Source organism: Volvox carteri (genome assembly GCF_000143455.1).
Source record: "Volvox carteri f. nagariensis unplaced genomic scaffold VOLCAscaffold_36, whole genome shotgun sequence".
In the NCBI taxonomy this organism is placed as follows: Eukaryota; Viridiplantae; Chlorophyta; class Chlorophyceae; order Chlamydomonadales; family Volvocaceae; genus Volvox; species Volvox carteri.
This window is the reverse complement of record NW_003307579.1, coordinates 607,581-625,835: the sequence shown is the minus strand read 5'-3', so window position 1 is coordinate 625,835 and position 18,255 is coordinate 607,581. Positions and strand designations below refer to the sequence as shown.

The 18,255-nt window shown below is 58.4% G+C and overlaps 2 protein-coding genes across 2 annotated transcripts in view; one reads left to right on the top strand and one right to left on the bottom strand.

The window, feature by feature from the left end:
- Positions 1-2,078: 2,078 nt before the first annotated feature.
- Positions 2,079-4,453, bottom strand: VOLCADRAFT_121169 (uncharacterized protein; the record flags this gene model as incomplete). The annotated part of the gene is made up of 5 exons (XM_002953388.1): positions 2,079-2,415; positions 2,954-3,096; positions 3,306-3,458; positions 3,917-4,029; positions 4,441-4,453. 5 exons carry the CDS (start codon positions 4,451-4,453, stop codon positions 2,079-2,081), a joined length of 759 nt encoding a protein of 252 aa, XP_002953434.1.
- A 615-nt stretch (positions 4,454-5,068) lies between these two features.
- VOLCADRAFT_105960 (uncharacterized protein) overlaps positions 5,069-18,255 on the top strand; it is a gene marked incomplete at both ends in the record, with an annotated part of 17,912 nt that continues 4,725 nt past the window's right edge. Inside the window, 18 exons of the mRNA XM_002953488.1 lie at positions 5,069-5,281; positions 5,693-5,843; positions 6,054-6,271; positions 6,526-7,269; positions 7,501-8,024; positions 8,466-8,700; positions 9,014-9,097; positions 9,744-10,037; positions 10,741-10,827; positions 11,398-11,652; positions 11,903-12,034; positions 12,418-12,459; positions 12,694-12,742; positions 13,314-13,405; positions 13,932-14,012; positions 15,605-15,766; positions 15,946-16,908; positions 17,463-18,253. Of these exons, the coding sequence (XP_002953534.1) occupies positions 5,069-5,281; positions 5,693-5,843; positions 6,054-6,271; positions 6,526-7,269; positions 7,501-8,024; positions 8,466-8,700; positions 9,014-9,097; positions 9,744-10,037; positions 10,741-10,827; positions 11,398-11,652; positions 11,903-12,034; positions 12,418-12,459; positions 12,694-12,742; positions 13,314-13,405; positions 13,932-14,012; positions 15,605-15,766; positions 15,946-16,908; positions 17,463-18,253 (5,117 nt within the window). The remainder of the gene's footprint in view (positions 5,282-5,692; positions 5,844-6,053; positions 6,272-6,525; positions 7,270-7,500; positions 8,025-8,465; positions 8,701-9,013; positions 9,098-9,743; positions 10,038-10,740; positions 10,828-11,397; positions 11,653-11,902; positions 12,035-12,417; positions 12,460-12,693; positions 12,743-13,313; positions 13,406-13,931; positions 14,013-15,604; positions 15,767-15,945; positions 16,909-17,462; positions 18,254-18,255) is intronic.

The following is an 18,255-nucleotide window of genomic DNA, read 5'->3' as shown; positions in this document are numbered from 1 at the left end:
CACTTCCTGCCCCATATGGGACAGGAAGTGGCAGGAGCCCCACACGCCTTGTGTACCGTGTCCCATATGGGGCAGGAAGTGGCAGGAGCCCCACACGCCTTGTTACCGTACAAGCATGTACGGATTTGAAACCAACAAACATACGAGAGATATTTGTAAGTGCTCCCCTTGTTTCGTAAAGTTCCTTCAACTTCCGCGATTCTGAATGCGTGCCTGAGAGTTTGGGGGCAGACCCTGCAATTGGTCTAGATTGCTCGGTAGAAGGGTTTAAATTGACACCTGGGACAAGTTGAATTGCCGGGACAGGCCCTTGAATTGGCCTGACAGGGATAAGAATTGGCCTGGCAGGGACATTCCGACAGTCAGAATTAGCCTGACAGGGATACGAATTAGCCTGGCGGGACATTCCGACAGTCAGAATTAGGCTGACAGGGTGTCGAATTGGCCTGGCAGGGACATTCGGACAGTCAGAATTAGCGTGTTCAGGGTGTCGAATTAGGGAAGCACGGGAATTGTGCGACCGGGGCAGTCAAAAGAATTGCTCTGCCCGACAGTTTGTCCTACCCTCTACTCACACACACAAAGAGCTGCTTAACAAAGCAAACGCTCTCCCCTGCCGGCGAGTTGGGTAGGAGATGCGAAAACGCTTGTAAACTTCCCAAAAAAATACCCGGACCAAAGACAAATTAGTGAATAGGGTAGTCAGCTTCTTCGAAGCCGAAAACGGCTCGGCCCCGGTGCAGCCAGTTGCCCCGTAGTGTTCCGCAACGGAGGCTGTACGGCACTGGGCTGCACGCGGAGGAGCGGTGTCGTGTTTGGACTGTACGCTCATTATTGTGGATGGCTGCTAGGGCCGGTGGGGCAGCCGGCGGTGTTGGAGTGATTTACGAATCTGGTGTATACACTTACTGCAAAGGCGCCCATGCAAATCCATGGACGGTGCATTGCGCGCCGCCTGCATCTCAACAAGAACGGCTGAAGCATCTACAGCCTCCTGGTAGTGCGCGAACCCAGCCTATTGCCAGTTGCACTGGTGAATAGGACATGTGTTGAGACATGAGCGTGAGACGGAACAGAAGGCCAGGAGGGAAGCGCTGGAGCAGCTGGCATGGACGGGCTGGAGTTGCGGAGTGTGGCGGAGCTGAGCCATAAACAGCTATTCCACGGAAGCCCGCACAGCCGTCAAAAGCAGCATGAGCAGAAGCAGGGGGCGCCACAGCACGTGCACATGCAATTCTCAGTTCAGCGTGTCATGCGAGTTCATCATAAGACATGACGCTGACTGACTGACTGACTGACTGACTGACAACAATGAACCCTGGGGGCCTCGGGCCCCCGAAAGGCGTTTCACGCCCGGGGGGGCCCCTCGCCCGAAAACAGTGCATCGTTTGAGAACTAACAGCCATAGGGAAGCTATCTCACAAAGGGCAGCCGGCGAGTCCCCTGGATAATACGCGGAAACAATGGCCAACAACAAATCCATAATACATCACGTATGCAGCCAACATTTCTTCAAAGCGCATGCCATGATACACCAACTTGCCAATATTGAGTCCTAAGGGAATTAACGAACACTTAAACGTACCAACCAACTGGTTCCAAAACAGCTGGTGGGTGGCGCCAGCTGGCGGGCTGCCGAATGACTTCCGTTGCACAAACTGAAAAACACAAATGTCTCCTACACCACCATTATGCCTGCAATCTTCGATGCCCGACAGCGTCTGTCATATTTACATGTTCGTACATTGTACAGCAGAGATCCAGGCCTGGAAAATCTCCATACGCCAGCTGCCAGGTTTCCAAACCTGTCGTGTCAACCACCTGAACGCTTCTCCCGTAATCGACCATCAACGACCTAATTCACAACCTTCAAATGCAACGTGGCTCTTTTACACATATCCCGTTCCCTCCCACGATATGCACTTTAATACCCTCCTTTCTTCGGCTTTGGTCAACAGTACTCTGTGCCGCCTCTTCCTCTTCGCGCTCCCCCTGCAGCCCCGAGACGGCTCCTGTACACCGTCACGTTATGGATGACGGGGAAGGCCTCTTTCGGCAATGGCGGCTCAACTGGCGGCTCAATCGCCGCCGGCACCCCCGCCACCTCCGCCAGCCCCGCTACCGCGGCCGCCGCCGCCGCCGCCATCTCGGGTCCCCAGGCGCCGCCGCTGCTCCGCCTGCCTGAGCTGTTCATCAAACTGGCGAAGCTCCAGCTTCGCAAAGTCTTCCAGTTCCGGATTCCGTGTTGGATCCCTCCGTGGATCCAGGAGCTGTTGCTGACCAACTCCAGATTTGGATCCAAGCAGATCTGGATCTTGTTCCAGCTGCAGCCGATCCTCGCCCGGTCCCAGCTCCGCCGGCGGGGTGCTGCTACTGCTGCTGCTACTGCTGCCACCGGGGCGTCGTACAGCGCGCCTGTACATGCATCCACACAGCCAATTGCCACTCAATAATCATGCGTCGCAGTTTACGTGCATTACGGCAATGGGTGTGACGTTCCCGATAAGCCGGAACACATGCACACACACCCGGGTAAGTTCTAAAGACGTCAAGTTACCATCTCTTCCACTTCCTTTACGCGGCTCAGTCCGCGAGAAGTACACACACATACACACATACACACACACGCACACACACATACACACATATACACACACACGCACACACACATAAACACACACACACATAAACACATAAACACACGCATATGTCACCCGCCCGATGTCGTAGCTAGCTGCTACAGCTGCGCGCCAATGGATGGCCGTACCCCCCCCCAGCTACACCCCTCCCGAGTGTAGCCTCCTGCACAGAGGAAACCACCACACGCACCAGCACCACACGCACCACAAGCACACGGGCGCCCCCACATTTGAACCCCCTAACCCCTCGCGCGCGTCTCCCGGACCCGTGTGTTCGAGCTCTTCCCCCCCCCCTCGCGCAGTTGAATGCCTACTTGGCGTCCTCCACGATCACTCCACCCAGCCCGGTCACCAGTGAGCCCGTGCCGCGCATCACACCACGTAGAGCTGCGCCCGCCAGCCCCACGGGGCGGATGGAGCGAAGAGCCTCGGGTTCAGTCTGAGCGATGCGCTCCGCCTGCGATGGCGAACCATGTGTTGCCGTGTGGGGGAAAAAATGCTGGCAGACGGAATTGAACCGGCGATTATGAGGAACACGCTGAAGACTACAATTAGACTCGACATGAAAAGGATCGAAGAAAGTTCTGAGCCAGGGTTGTGTGCTTGTGCAAGCGGCCACATGTGGAACCTGCATACGGGCATGCGTAGGTGTACGAAACCTCGTACCTGTACGTGTACGACGCATAGCACCAGCATGAACACCATCCAAGGGTCCTGCCAATCGAGCCCTCTAAGCAGCAGTGGAGAGCCGTACAGCGCCGCGTAGACGCCGTACAGTGCCGCGCGGTCTTCATCGCTGATGGCCGCTAGCACCCAGGCCTACGGGAATGGTCACATCTGTTCCAATTTGTGTGGATGTTCGTTTGTGAGGAAGACAAATGCAGTATTCGTTTGTGAGCTAGACAAATGCATGCTCCGTGGTCGATAAACGTGCCATAGCTGTTAAGTGCGCCGCTAAGACAGCTCAATAGAAAGCTAACAGTACTATCGCGTTCTGGTTTCAGCGAATCAGCTTTTTTCTGCTACCGCAAGACATTGTACGACGAGTCCGTACAAAAACACAGCTTTTGTATTCACCGTCACTTCAGTGGAAGACTCCAACAAATGGCATCCCGGGTGATGCTTGATCACCAAGTAACAAAAATAGGATTTCTGGGTCTTATTATTCTAGGCAAATTAAAACCAACGTGCAACCAAATATTCGTGTCCCATTTTCCTATCATACATTTTAGTTGCAAAGCGGCATGTGGCCGAAGCCCAAATTTTATCCACCTTACCAGCCAATTGAATAGGGGCAGAAAGCTAATGAAACCCATTAATCCCCACACAAAATTGTCATCTTCATCCCTGCCGCTGCCACTTGCGCGAGGGCCGCGAATCGCCCCCGGCGCTGGCGGCAGCGCGCGAGGAAAGGAGGACGGCGCTGGCGGCTGTTGCGGTGGCGGTGGCTCCGAAACCGCTGCTAGGAGCACCGCGTAGCTAATGCCGACGACTGCGGAGATTGAGATTATGTTGCGAAGGGTCGCGTCAACGGTGTCTGGAAGGCTAATCGCTTTGCAAAGCAGGCCGCGTCGGCTCCTTGAGACTCGGCGGAGTTGGTAGCCTGGCCTCAGCACCCGCAAGATGACCCGCGGGCCTCTGCTCAGGACGTTTGCGGGACTCTTGCATGCGCACTGTAGGGTTGGCTTAAGAGGAGCTGTAGGACGAATGTTGTAGCTACGGCACTGTGTTAACAGCGGCATGCAAAAAAGGCGCCCTGTCGGCGTCCAAGCCCCGATGGCCCGACGGGAAAGTATGTTACCTTGGCAAACCATGGTTTGGACAGGCTACATGCAAATCCTAAAGCCAAATCTAGACTGCCTGTAGCGATGAAAAAGCCTCCTGAGAGCTGAGCAAGTCCCGGAACTGCGTGCTATTAATCCATGATATGGTGTAACTTCCCATGACAAGATCATCTGTTCGACCACTTGTTGTTTCACATCTAGACGTTTTATAAATTTAACTTGCGTCATGATGTACGACGTTTTGCTGCGATGAATTGCACGAGTGGGAGTCACCTGGTTTTGCATGACAAATTTTCAATCTGAGCGTAAAACGTCCCGTTTATTTCGTTTCTTAGTTGATCAGTCTAGCCCCTCATGCTGGGGCAGCAGCTCCGGCAACGAGGCCTCCAGGTCACCTTTTGTCCTGGAACAACATTTGCCGGCTCATCCCATCTGATTGGTCAAGAAGCACGACTAGCATTTAGCTCTGAACGCGGCCAGTCTGACCATCAGCCAGCAGCTTCACAATCAACACCTGCTAGCACAACCGACCATGGAGCTGATGGCGCTGGCAGAGTGGACCCTGGAACAAAGCAAGCCGATGGCGCACCGGGAACAGTGCGGCCCAAGGTGCCAGTCCAGCCGTCGCAAGCGGCGTCGGCAGCCATGACAGAGCTCAGGAGCCGTCTTGCAGCAACACACACGGCACCCGATAAACGGGCTGCCTCGGCAGCTCCCCCGCGCAGCCAACAGGCCCCTCCAGCGCCTTCCCCCAAGCCGGTGTCTCAGCTAGCGGTCGTTCCAGATCGCCAGCTACAGGAGGCCGCAGTCTTCCAGGGATTGCAGCTGCAGCTTGGCGAGCCTGGAAATCCGCTGCAGGTGCGTGTTTCTGTCTTTTCCCGTACAACTTTATACAACCTGCTATAAGTAGCCTCATAAATAGAATAGGTAGGTTAACTGGATTCGGGATTGGGTAGCGTCGCGTTGACGGGTGAGGCTGCTGCCGTGTCCATTTCAAGGATGGCCTCCGTCCTCTGCTGCCGTTGTCCATCCCCTGAGTAACATGAAGATCCTGACTCGGCGGAGATCCAGCTCCGGAACCGAAACCCAAATGCGATTTTGTAGGAGGGGAGAATCTGCGGTTGGCTCGTCCAGCTCCCGCTCCCCCGCCCACGCACCTCGTCCACAGCCAGCTTTCCATGATGTGTTCGTGTCCATTTCCTTCCTCCGTTCTCCCCTTTCCCCCCTCCCCCTGCCCTGATGTCACCCCCGCTCGCGCCCCTCCGCCAGAGCATGGCCGTACTGACGCATTCCAATGTACGGCAGCTAGAGGAGTACGGCAAAGACCCGTTGTCTTCTGACCGGCGTTTCCTGGCGAGTCTTCAGAAAATGGCGCCGGCGCCGCAGCAGAGGGCGGCAGCCATCATGCAAATGGCGGCAGGTGCTGCAGGAGTTGATCACCTGGGGTAGCTGCGGTGGTTGTTGTAGCTGTGATGGTTGTAACGTTAATGAAGTCGATGATGGGATATCAGGACAGACAACCCCCCGCTAGCGCTGACTCTAGCATCTCCTAACATCGCCTTGGTTGTTCGGACTACTACTACCCCTACTACTTTTACTTCCCGTTTCCTCCCTCACCAATTGCACACAGGTGCGGTGCCGCCCCCAGCTATCTTAGTGTGGACTGCTCAGGAGTTGGTGGTGCAGGCACGGAGGCTGCTGATGGAGAGGCTACCGAAGCGCTCGGAACCGCAGGAAAAGCAGCAGCAGCAGCAGCAGCAGGATCCACAGCAGCAACAGGGGAAGGACGGGAACATGGGGAGCATTGCGATGCTGGTTTCGGAGCCGTGGTACGACGGTGTACTGCAGGTGGGAATAGAGGAATATGTGTGTTTTGACAGTAACTGTGTGGGTTGTTGGGCATGTATGTGTGTGGGGGGAAAGGGTTCAGGTTTAGTTTGGTTTGGTACGTTGGCGTGCTTTGCCAACACAAAGGGGATCGTCATGTTGCCGTACACCACTATGGCAACACTAGGCCTCTTGCCCTTCCGCCAGCATACACCCCGCGTTGCGCCACTTTCCCCACACATGTTCGGTTTGCGCTACATCACTCTTCACCGAAGCTGGCCCGAATCACGGTGGGCAGCAGCAGCAGCAGCAGCAGCACCTCACCGCCGAGCACAGTCGCCAGGACGGAGTTGGAGCTCCTACAAGCCTTCGCCTTTGGTCGGGCGGCAGAGGGAGCGGCGGCGGCGGCGGCGGCAGTGCCGTACGTCGTCTCCTGGGAGGCCCTTTTGGCCCTGCCGCAGCTGCAGCCGCTGCTGCGGTTTGCCGCATCTCGGAGTTTGGAGCTGGCAACTGTGCTGGAGCTTGGGGGTCTGTGGCCAGCCACTGCCGGCGGCGGGGCGCTGCCGGCGGCGGCAGCGGCGGCGTTGGACGCGGCGCCGACGGGCAGCAACGGCGGCGGAAAGGGGAAGCAACGGCAGAAAGGGCAAGTGCCGCCGGTGACGGCCCCGTCAGGGGGGAGCTTGTTACTGCCGGCGCTGAGGGCGGCGGTGGACGCCGCGCGCGCAAAGGCGCTGCAGGTGACGGGGTTGGCGGCGGGATCGTTGGTGGAGGCGCCGCTGGACGCGGACGCCGTACTGACGGCACTAGCGCTGGGCACTGGGCGCGATTCTTCGGCTGGGCCAGAGCAGCGTGCGGCAGCGGCGGACTGGCTGGCGGCAGCGACGCTGCTGCGCCATGGGGAGGAGCGACTGGGTTGTGCTGGCGGCGCGTCCGGTGTACGGCAAGATGTGGTGGCGGCGCTGCACCTGCTTGGCTTGCCGCTGGAGCCCGTGGAGCTGTCGTACATGGACGAGCTGAAGGTGAGGGCCACGAGCTGGTTGTACGCAGCCCGAGCCTAATCGTGTATTCCCGAAGCGGCAACGCACGGTTCGGGAGCTTGGGCGAGTCCATGGACATGTTCATGTGCGGGTGGATGTGTTTTTGCAAGCGCGCCGGGCCCTCACCTGTCGACATAGCCTATCTAGCGATCGCTCTGGCCGGACTGGTTTGCGTTCTATTTTCTCCTCGTCCTCGTTTACTTTTTTTGGTAGGTTTCGGAGCAGGAGCTGCAAGAATGGCTCTCACAGCTTTCCAAACAGCTGGCGGCCGGCGGCATCCGTACCGACGACACGTCAGCAGTCCCCGTACCTGCGAGCTTGGCAACCCGGCTTGACTCGGCCCGACAGCGGCTGGCGTCGGCGGGTCGGGCGTTGGTGCTGGCGGCAACCGCTCCGAAACCGTCAGTTAGAACCGGGGATCCGCAGCCGAAAGAGAAGGCGACGCAGTCGTGGCTGCGCGCCGTCGGGGCGCCGTTGGTTTCGGGGTTGCTGTCAGGAGGGTACGGCAGTCTTGCACGGCTGCGAGGCATGGCTCCGGAGCTGCGTGAGGCGCTGGTGCTGGGGCTGCTGGAGACGGGGCGCATGCAAGGCGGTACGGCAGCGCTGACGGCGGCGTTGTACGGCGATGCCGACGCGGCGTGGCGAGCGACGCGTGCGGATGAGGCGAGTGCGGCGACGGCGGCAACCTTGCTGCAAGAGGAGGCGGTAGCGGCAGAGCTGGACTTCGTGCATGACAGGTACGGCACACCAGCAGCGCGGTCCAGTTGGAAAAGCACGGCGGTCGTTACCCACATGTGTTTACTGTACGGCACTGTACGATTATGCATCCAACTGTTGGGCGGTTGGGCATTAAGCCCTCTTTCTGTAAAACGACTTTTCTTTTGTTTTGGAGAGCTTCAAATCTCATTGGTTTGATTATACGACATCTTGCCGTACTCGGCTTGCCCCTTTGTTGTCCGTTGCCACATACTCTAGGCCTTGGGCCCATGTTGCAACGTATCCACTTGACCCATTTCTTGTGGGCGGACTCCGCTGTAAATGTTCTTCTCGTTGGATCTGTATTGCTGATAGAAGGACCTTTAGGAGAATGTAGAAGAATCTAGAAGGAAGGATTACTTCAGCGAAAACGCATGAAAGAGGTTTTATCTGTATGTTTGTCTGTTTATCGGCGCATCCAGGCATGTGGCAACGCCGCCGGCACCGTCGGCGCCACGGCAGCTGCCGTCCGACGCATCTCTGGCAGCGGCGGTGCAAGCGCTGCCGCCGCACACGCGGCTATTGTACGACAGCTATTACGTTCTTCGTACTGACGGCGGCGACGATGCGGCTGTGCTGCAGGAGCGGCGGCGTGTGGCGGAGGCGCTCTCATCTGCCGGAGAGGGCGCTGTGTTGCAAGGTGTTGGGAACCTGCAGGTGTGGCAGGGGGAGGGGGAGGGGACTCTGGAGGCACATCAACGGTCAACGGTCCTCCTAGGGCCACACACACACATTGGCGGGTTGGCGCTGTGGACCGAAGGACCGAATGGTGAGGTCTGCACCCACCCTTGCTACCCGTGTGGTGTTACATACGGCGGGGTTGCCGGGCCGGTGGTGGGGCCAGGGCTAGGAGCACTACTTGGTGTTGTAGTTGTGAGGGGACACGTCCTCCGCTCCTCCTTACCTGCCCTCTCCTCCGTCTCGCCATCTCCCTCCCCTCCCCCCCCCCCTCCCTCTTCTTCCTTCCAAGGCCTGGTTGGCGGAGGCACGCAAGGGCCTGTTGGTGCTTCCGGCCCCGCTGCTGGCGCTGTTGCTGCGGTTCTTGCGAGTGCAAGTGAGAGACGGATCGGCGTGTGTAGGTGGGGGTTAGGAAAGTAAGAGACACAGAGAGAGAGAAATGGTTTCGGAGCTAGAGAGGACGATACCGGTCCCTGAAGGGGCTGAGAGCGAAGGGGCAAATGGATGACTCTGTTAGGCGAAGGTCTGTGATGTGATATTTGATATGTGATATGTGATGTTGGGTGGTTGGATGCTCTGCCCCCGACCTCGGCAACCCCGCACGACCTCAGTTTTCCCTCTTCCGTGTCATTGAGGATGCGTCTCGATGGCGAACTGAATACAGGAAATTCCGCGCTTCCCGAACTGTGTATATCACATAGTTTCTCGAGTCGCCGGTGCCTCTCCTTCCTCCGTCATCCCGCGTGCGAAGAAAGCACATGTGTGTTTTTTCGATTAATCCGTTCGTTGATGTTGGATATTATATGCGACTCTGGTCCCTTCTCATTGGTTTAGAGGCAACGCGCTCGTGCGTCTCCGATATCTCTTTTATCTCTTGCGTCCTGCCCTGCGCGCTGCTCTGCCGCCTCCGTGTCTTGTACAATAATAGGGTACGTTTATGGACGGGTACGGATGTACGACGATTGAGGATGTTCGTGTGTAAATTTGTATGCATGTATGTATTGACCCCTCCTCTTCGCCAGGTATCTGTCACCCCCGAGGCAGCCCAGTCGCAGCGGAACAAGCTAACCGCACTGGCAATACTGGTAGCTGAGCAGCAACGAAGGGCAGTGGCGGCAGCAGCCAGTCAAGATAGAGGCGACGACGGGGCCTCTGCCGCAGCGGCGGCGGCGGCGGTACGGGAGCTGGCGGAATGGTCTCGGAGCGGCGGCGGCGGCGGTAATGCGGCGGCGGACGCCAGGGCTGGCCGCGTGCCGGTGGCGCTGACGGCGCTCCTGGGGTCCTCTGGTGCTGTAGACTTCACTTGCTGGCTGCAGGTGGGTCGGTGGATTGCGGGGAGGTCGTATGTCTGTCAATCTGTCTGTCTGTTTGCCTGTATGCATGTATGTATGTATGTAAGCATGGAAGTGTGTGGAAGGTGGAATGACGCAGGCGTTCTCGTATATGGGTGAGTGGGTGGATTGGATTGCCCTGCCCGCTGCCCCAATCTTCGGGATCTGGGCTACCTGTCCCTTGGTGGCGCTCCGCACCGCCAAAGTCCGCTGACGGGAGCTCCCCCCACTGGCAAAGTGCTGGTGGCGGTGCTTGGGACGTCGGCCGCAGCTTAAGGTGGTGGTGCTTTGCTTCTCCTTTTGTGAAGATGACGGCACGAGTTACCCGCTCGGGGGCATCCACGCTCACGGGACGTCTGTCTCTTCACGGTCCTTTTGGCCCTCTCCCTCTCTGCGTCATGTGCGCCTCTCTCTCTCTCTCTCTCTCTCTCTTGTTCTCTGCCCGCTCGCGCAACGTGTGTCGGTGCTCCTGTCTCCTCTTTCCTTGGCGCCCCCCGGTATCCTATATCTGGTACCTGTTCACACGTCCGCCTCACTCTCCTCTTCATTTCTTAACCCCCCCTACCCCGCGTACTGGTCACAGTTCTGCTTCTTGTAAACTCTTTCCTTGGCGGCAGCTTCACCCGTTCACGTGGTTCGTTTTTCTCCCCCTGCCTTCTTACTCCTCCTCCTGCCCTCACTGCTCCAGACGCTGGCTGTGGGCTCCACCCATGACTCCACACACCGAATGCTGTCCATGCAGCACCTGGGTATGGACGTCGAGAGGTACCTCACGGTGAGAGCGTTACGGACGGACGGACAGACAAACGAACAGACAGACAGACAGACAGACAAAGCAGCAGTGTGGGCCTGGGTAACTGGTGGTCGAGGGAGCCGGTGCTGTGTGTGTTTGTGTGTGTGCGTCTACTTTATGAAGCTTAGCCGCACGCGCGTGTGTGTCTCTGTGTGTGTGCGTCTGTATGTGCACGCGATGGGGAGGAGTACGTGTACGTGTGTGTCGTCACCACTGTCGCAAGTAACCCGCAAGGAGGTGGCGATGGAGAAGGTTTGGAAGGAGTGATAATCCCCCCGCCAGGAATGCGTCCGAGGGGGATGTGACTACAGCACCTGTTGAAGAAACTGATATCGTATTTCCACCGCCGGGGTGAGGACTGTCAAGTGGAAAACGTGTGCTGTACGAAAGCCTGCAACGCCCCGTTCCTTCCTCCATCTTCCCATCCTTTCTCCTCCTCCCCCATCACATCAACCCTTCGTCCCGTAGCTTCGTTACCTTACCCTAAAACCCTTCATTTCGTTACCTTACCCTAAAGCCCTGACCCATCTCCTTCACGGTTTTTTTTTGCAGATGACCCACGAACCACGTCTGCACCTGCCCATCAGCGGGCTACCCCCCAGCCCTCTCTCCTCGTCCTCCGCCTCCTCCTCTCCTTCCATCTCCACCTCCACCTCCACCTCCACCTCCACCTCTCCTTCCTCCTGTCGTCCCACGACTGCTAGCTGGACACATCCCTCGTTGCGGCCCCCCGAGGCTGGTGGTGAGGGTGAGGAGACCTTCCTGGAGGCCATGCGACCACAGCTGGATGCCTACCTGGAGGCGCTGGTGGGTGCCCTCCTCCCCCACGTGTACATCTGCCGCAGCACACGCTTTCCTTGGCAGCAGCTTCATTCGCCCGTGCTTTGTCTTTTCCCCCTCCTCCCCCTCCTATATGTCTATCTTTGGTATCGCTGCATTCGTCTGTAATTCGTCTTACGGCCCCTCCCCCCAACCGACTCGTTCGTGGTTCGTCTTTCCCCCCTACCGACATCTAACCCCCAACGTCGGACATCTCCCCTGCTCCGGAACCTGTCAGGGTCACCGGCCGCTGGGTGATGCTGAGTGGCGTCTGTACCGCGCGGCTGCACTGGAGGAGTGGGAGGCGGGTCGGTGGGAGAGGGAGGAGCAGCTCCGGGCGGCGGGTCACAGCGGCTTCTTCAACCCACGGGTGAGGCTGGGGGGAAGTGGGGGGGGAGGTGGCTTGGTGGGCAGCTGGGGGGGGAAGGGGGGAAGGGGGAACCACACCTAGCTCCTCCCTCGTAGCGCTTCGCGGCTGGATGGGAGGTGGGTGAGATAAAGAGAGAGGATTGGGGAAAGACGAGCCATGGACGAGTGAAGGTGCTGCCAGGGCAAGAGTGTAAAAGACGTAGAACTGACTGAGAGGATTGGCGGGGGGAGTGGGCGGCCCCTCGGATATCTCGGTAATCATCATCTGTGCTGGTTGCCTGTCCTGTGGCCCCCTCTGCTATTCGTGCTGCTGCTGCTGCTGCGGCGGCGGCGGCGGCAGCCCTGTTAACCCACCCCACCCCACCCCCTGTTAATGCTTCCCAGGGTTCTCGAATTAAATACGACCTCTTTCTCCGCCCCTTCCCTGTCAGTTCTACTTCTTGTGGACTCTTTCCTTGGCAGCAGCTTCACGCGTTCACGTGGTTCGTCTTGGCCCCCCCCTCTCGCACTTCCTCCCCTTTCCACAAACTCCTCCTCGTCTTGCTTCCCCCCTCCTTCACCCCACCCCACCCTACCCTCACTAAACTGCTCTCCACTTCGCCACTTCGCCAACTCGATATGGACGTGTCCATTTCCCCCTCACTTCCCTGTCGTTATCAGGCTGATGAGATGTATCTGCAGCAGATGCTCGAGGAATCCATCCCCCTAGGTGGGTGGGTAACACCCCGCTGCTGCTGTGCTGCTGCGCTGCTGTGTTTGCTGAAGGGGGGGAGGGGAACCATACACGCCAAAAATGCCAAAATGCCAATAATGATGGCCACATGTGCTATCTAAAGCATGGCGGCGGTATGTGGAAAGGAGAGAGGTTTACGTTGCCGTTCTGAGGGCCCGGGCCGACCGGGTTTCGGAGCAGCGGGGGAAAGGAAGGAGGCTGAAGGAACGCAAGAGGCGGAATGTCTGCACACAGCTTTGTGCTTTGTGCACAGCACGAGCCGGCTCCCCCTGTCTGTCTCTCAGGGGGGGGATTGGGAGCGGTCGGGGTAACCCCTAGGCTGGAGAGGGGAAAGCCACACATACACACACATACACACACACGCACACACATATCGGGGACCTGACACGAACACAAACAAACCGCCATCCCTCATCCTCTCAACCCCTTCGCTGCCCTCCCCCCCGGGTACGGCGTTCCGGTCCGTCCCGGCTTTTTCATCACGCCTGAAGCCCCCCCCGCCCCCACCCCACCCCCACCCCCCACCCCCACATTGTCCACTGGGCAGATGACCCTCTGGGCCCACAGTCGCGGCGCTATTTAGACACCCTGCTCCGAAACCCGTCATGGAGCTTTGCACAACGGCGACAAGCCGTACAGGTACGAATGGGAACTGCCGTAAAGGCGCCAACTTTGGGCTGCAGGGCAGGTCGGGATCGAGTTGGCGGCGGAGCGAAAGAGGCGGACAAGAGTCGGGTTGGGGGGAACTTATTGTATTTGCGTAATATTATTGAGTATATTAATCGAGCATATAAGGTACACCATGCACACGTGTGGTATATTGCGCAGACTGTGACCTGAAGGGGGGAGCGAGGGGGAGGAGCGGCCCTCTCATAATCACTACCTTCCCGTCACACCCTTTTTCAGTTCTCATGCACATGTAACACTTCTTTTCTCTACCCTCCCCGCCCGTCTCCATCGCGTACTGGGACCTTTTTTGCCCCAAACACGCTCCTAGCCTTAAAGAGTTTGAGTGCGTGCTGATGGTCCTGCGCGACCCCCCCACACGCACATATCAGAAGATCCGTATCTGATTACACCACGCGACCACGCCATATCCCGCTTTGCAATCCCCACCACATGTACCGCACTCCCGGTGCCCCCGCGGTGGTCTCCCCCCCCGCAGCGCCTGATTCAGCTCAACGCGCACTTTGCTCGCCAGCCTTCCGCTCCGGAGGGCGGTTCCCCCTTCGCGCCGCTGTTCGCGGTGGGGGGCCCTGAAGTGGTGCCCCGGTTGGGGCCGCTGGGGGGGGCAGGAACCCCGGGAGGGGAAGGGCCGGGATGCGCAGAGCCAGGAGACGAGAGGGTGCCGCGGCCCAGGGGTCTGTTACGTGGTGGAAGTGGGAGGGGGGGTAGGGGTGGGGGTGGGGGTGCTGTGGCGGAGCCGCCTCTGCAATTGCCGAAGGGCTTTTGAGGGCTTGGACGTGGGGACGTGTAGTAGAGGCGGCGGAGGCTTGAAGGAGGAAAGGGAGGGAAGAAGGTGTTTCGGGTGATAAAAGAGGCAGGAGAGGCTGTGGCGGGCTGGCTGGAGGGGGTATATGGTTAGCGGGTGTCCTTCTATGTGTACGTGGGTCTGGCAAAGATGTGGGCGTAACTGTATCTTGCAGAGCGGTGACATATGCACATGCTCATAGTGTGCTGAAAGCCGTTGTAAATTTGGAAAACAAAATGTGGTCTCGGTGCTCTACAGCCCCTCCTGTCCTGCCATTGCATTCGACTGGACTCTGCTGGAACAGTGCCTGGACATGGGTTGTGGAACCTGTGCTACATCAAGACGAGATGTTTCGAGGTTACAGCTCTGGTGACTGCGTGCAGTTCAATATCATGTCCCGGACAGACGTATACAAGGATTCTGTCGAACTGATGGGAAGCGTTTACCCTTGTCAAGTAATTTTGCCTTCTAGAATCATATATGCAGGAATGCTGCATAACTCCGCCCTTTAAGGCTGTTGCACTGTATGACCCTGAATTCATTAGCAAACAGCCTTCTTAACTGAAAAATATCGAGAAATAATTCGTAGTTATCTCATATCTATGAGCTCATAGGAAAGCCCGTGCGGGAGGGCAGCAAGAGAAACGGTGTAGCTGTACGGCGGACGGCAGAATCTGATAGTTCGACGGTTGGCAGCTCGACCCTCGACTTTTCAAAACCTGCTAGATTGTCTATATTTTCCCCTATCTGATTATGCGTAGGTTTCTGTCTTTCCATGTTAGTATCGCACAAATAGGATTAGAAGAATGCTGCCTGGGACCAGGCCGCGGCAAAGTCGGGTTGGCGTTAGCGATAAAATTATATCTGTGGCCCTGGCGATAGTTGGCTTAGTATCGTATCAGCAGCTTGCGGCACCTTGTTGCGCGGGACCTCCGCACGTTTGCACGCTGCCGGTGCACTCCCCCACGTTAGCAGGCTACCCTTGCGAAGGCAGCAGGCTGCAGCGAACATACTATGTTATCAAGCAAGCACCATTCGCCCTTCACGACATAATACGGGTACAGCTTGCCGACGCATGGGCGACAGTGGCCATTTTGACACTGGTTACCCGAATGGTTGCGGCCTTTACGCTTCCTCCTTTTATATACAGTCAGGTAATTGGATGTTGTGCCGAGATGCACATACGTGTGCTTGCGCCGTGCCGCTGGGTGGGAGTTGCGAAGTGGCGAAAAGCCGTTGCAAGAGCAAGCTGTGCTCTCCAGACGGAAGTCTAGAGTTCCCCCTTACTGTCAGGTTATGTGCTTAAACTCTGTACTTGCTTTGCCTACTGCCCCGAAACGCTCGCCGTGATTCTGCCTGCGCCTCAGGTGGTGGCTCCCGTAACAATGTATGTGGAGAGAGGCAGTATGTCGCTATTCCACCTCCTGCTTGGGCCTAAACACCACCCGTCAACGATGGCCCTACGTTGCATGTTCATTACCTACCCGGTCTTTGATGTGACCTTCTTCAGCTCCCTGCTGTTCGTGTGGGTAAGAAGCCACTACACGATGCAAGCGTTCTAGACACAGAGGAGGCTGTCGCTCTTTCCATAGCTTTGTGCATATCCTCTTCCATGGCCACAACTGCACCCTCGTCTCGCGCACATCGCCCCGCTGCTCTGACAGCTTTCATGACTTGTCATGATTCTGCAAACCGTTCAACCCCGCAGGATGTTAACATTGCGGTAGAGGTGGCTTACTGCGTTTTAGCAGCGCTGGTGCACATGGTCGTATGTTTCTGGCACCGCGATGTGGCTCCCGGAGGCAGGGCAAGCTTAGCCTGGCAGCTGCTGACGAGGGTGCTGGTGGCGATGACCACGCTGTACCTCTCCATGGCGTCACAGGCTGCCAGCAGCGCCACAGGCCGCCGCCACAGGCCGCAACAGCAGCAGCACCGGCCAGCACGGCGCACCGCCTCGGCTGCTGCCACGGCATCGGCGGTGGCGAGCGCCATGGCGGGCGGTATCAGCGGTTCACATTGGAGGCATCACGGGGGGGATGGTTCAGCAGCAAGCGAGAAGACAAGTGCTGGGCTTTCCAAGGGCTTCGAGGCGCAGGAGGAGCTGGGGGAGGAGGTGGGGGAGGACCATTTGCTGCAAGGTGGCGGGGATCTGGACAGTGGCGATATGTTGTCACCACCTAGGAAGTTGAAGGTAGAGGCAGTGGCGGCAGTGGCAGCGGCAGCAGGAGTGGTGGAATCAAGCCCGAAGGCAGCGATTGGGGCGGTGGAAGGCAATGTGGATGCAAAAGCCGATTCCGACGCCACGGCCGTCGCAGGCGGGTTGATGTCCCACGGGCCTGCGGAGCCCGAAGGACGGGAGGATTGCTCGGGCATGCGCCGTCATGCTCGGGCATGCGCCGCGACGGAGACCCAGACACTAGAGGCTGAAGCCGCCGCCGCCGCCGCCGCCACAGCAGCAACAGCAACAGCAGCGACAACAGCGGCGGCCGCAGCGACAGCAAACGCTAATGCATCGCGGTGTTCTCCCACATCCACTGCGTCGTTGTGTATTCCCACTGACAGCATTCAAGCTTTTAAGGATTCACTGCCCGCGCCGGCAAGCCGGTTTCAACCATCCGTGGCGGCGCACAAGTACAAGTCCCCTGTACGGCGTACTGTTCTGCGCGTCAAGGTGGGTGGGGGGGATGTTAGCGCCTGCGAGGCCGGGTGGATTCGGCTTTCGGTCGGCTAAGAGTCCCCCTAGCCTGCTTTAACCTTAGCACCATGCTTGTTAGCTTAGTTGGTTTAGTTAGTTAGGGTTGTGAGATATCTTCCAGTAGTGTAACGACCTGTAACCACCTGCCGTGAATGTAGAAGGCGGGTTGGGTCTTACACATCCCAAATCACCCCGCATGCGGCATGCACGGCACGGAGCCGTGTGTCATAAAAACAGACAGATGCATATTGCTTCGCCGAGGAAACCGGGATGAGGGGTCCTTGGGAGGGGGGTCCGGGGCGGGCGGGGGAGTCGTTCTTGCTTTTTGGCGGTACATATTGGCAGTTGGAACCTGCCCCTGGTGACCCAGATCAGTTTTTTCAGTTTTTCAGTTTTCTTGCCCGTTCGTGTGTTCATTGCGGGTGGGTTGGTGGGTGGGTTGCTGGGTGTTGAGTGTGGGTGGGTGGGGTTGCTGCGCTTTGCGTCGCTGACGGACGGACTCCTCAGCGTCTCGCGCGTCCCGCTTGCAGATACCCTGGGCCGAGCCTGACCAGCTCGCACCGGGCTTCGAGCAGCGCCTCGCGGATCTGGTCTCCCATCACGGACTGAGCCTGGCAGGCACCTACGTCCGGTCAGGGTGCATCGAGCTGGTGCTGGTACTAGAGGACCTGCCGCCAGAGCAGCCGTCGGCGCCGCAACCACCGTCACCGTCGCAGTCAAAGCCGCAGTCAGAGCAGCCCCGGGGGACAGACGCCGCCGCCGCCGCCACCAGAGCGGCGTATCCGCTGAACATTGCGGCCGTGCTCCGCGCACTGGGCCTTGACCACCAGCTGCAGCAGAGAAACCCTGACCTATTTCAGGTTCGTCGAGATCCCCAGCATCAGCCACATGACCCGCTGCAGCAGGATGGTGCTGTGGAGCAATGTGGGGACAGTGACATGGGAGGAGTTATTGCGGCCTTCCACCGCCTGCCTCCGCCATTGCCTCAATCAGCGAGTGCAGGACTCAACGAGCCTGTGCGGAGGGCGGCGGCGGCGGCGGCGGCGGCGGAGGAGGAGGAGGAGGAGGAGGAGCTGTCGTCATGCGTCAAAGGTGTCGACGACGGCGGTAGCGACCGCAGCAATGGCGTGGGTCATCGTGGTGGCGGTGATGGGGCCAAGGCGGTGATGGGGAGCGGCCCTCAGTGGTTCGGAGGGGCACCCGTCATCACCGACATCCTGCCGCGGGTGATCACCACCGCGAGGGCGACGACGACGGCGACGCTGCTCCGGCAGCAGCAGCAGCCGGAGGGCGCAGGCCGCGAGACGCAACCGCAGCTGTCGT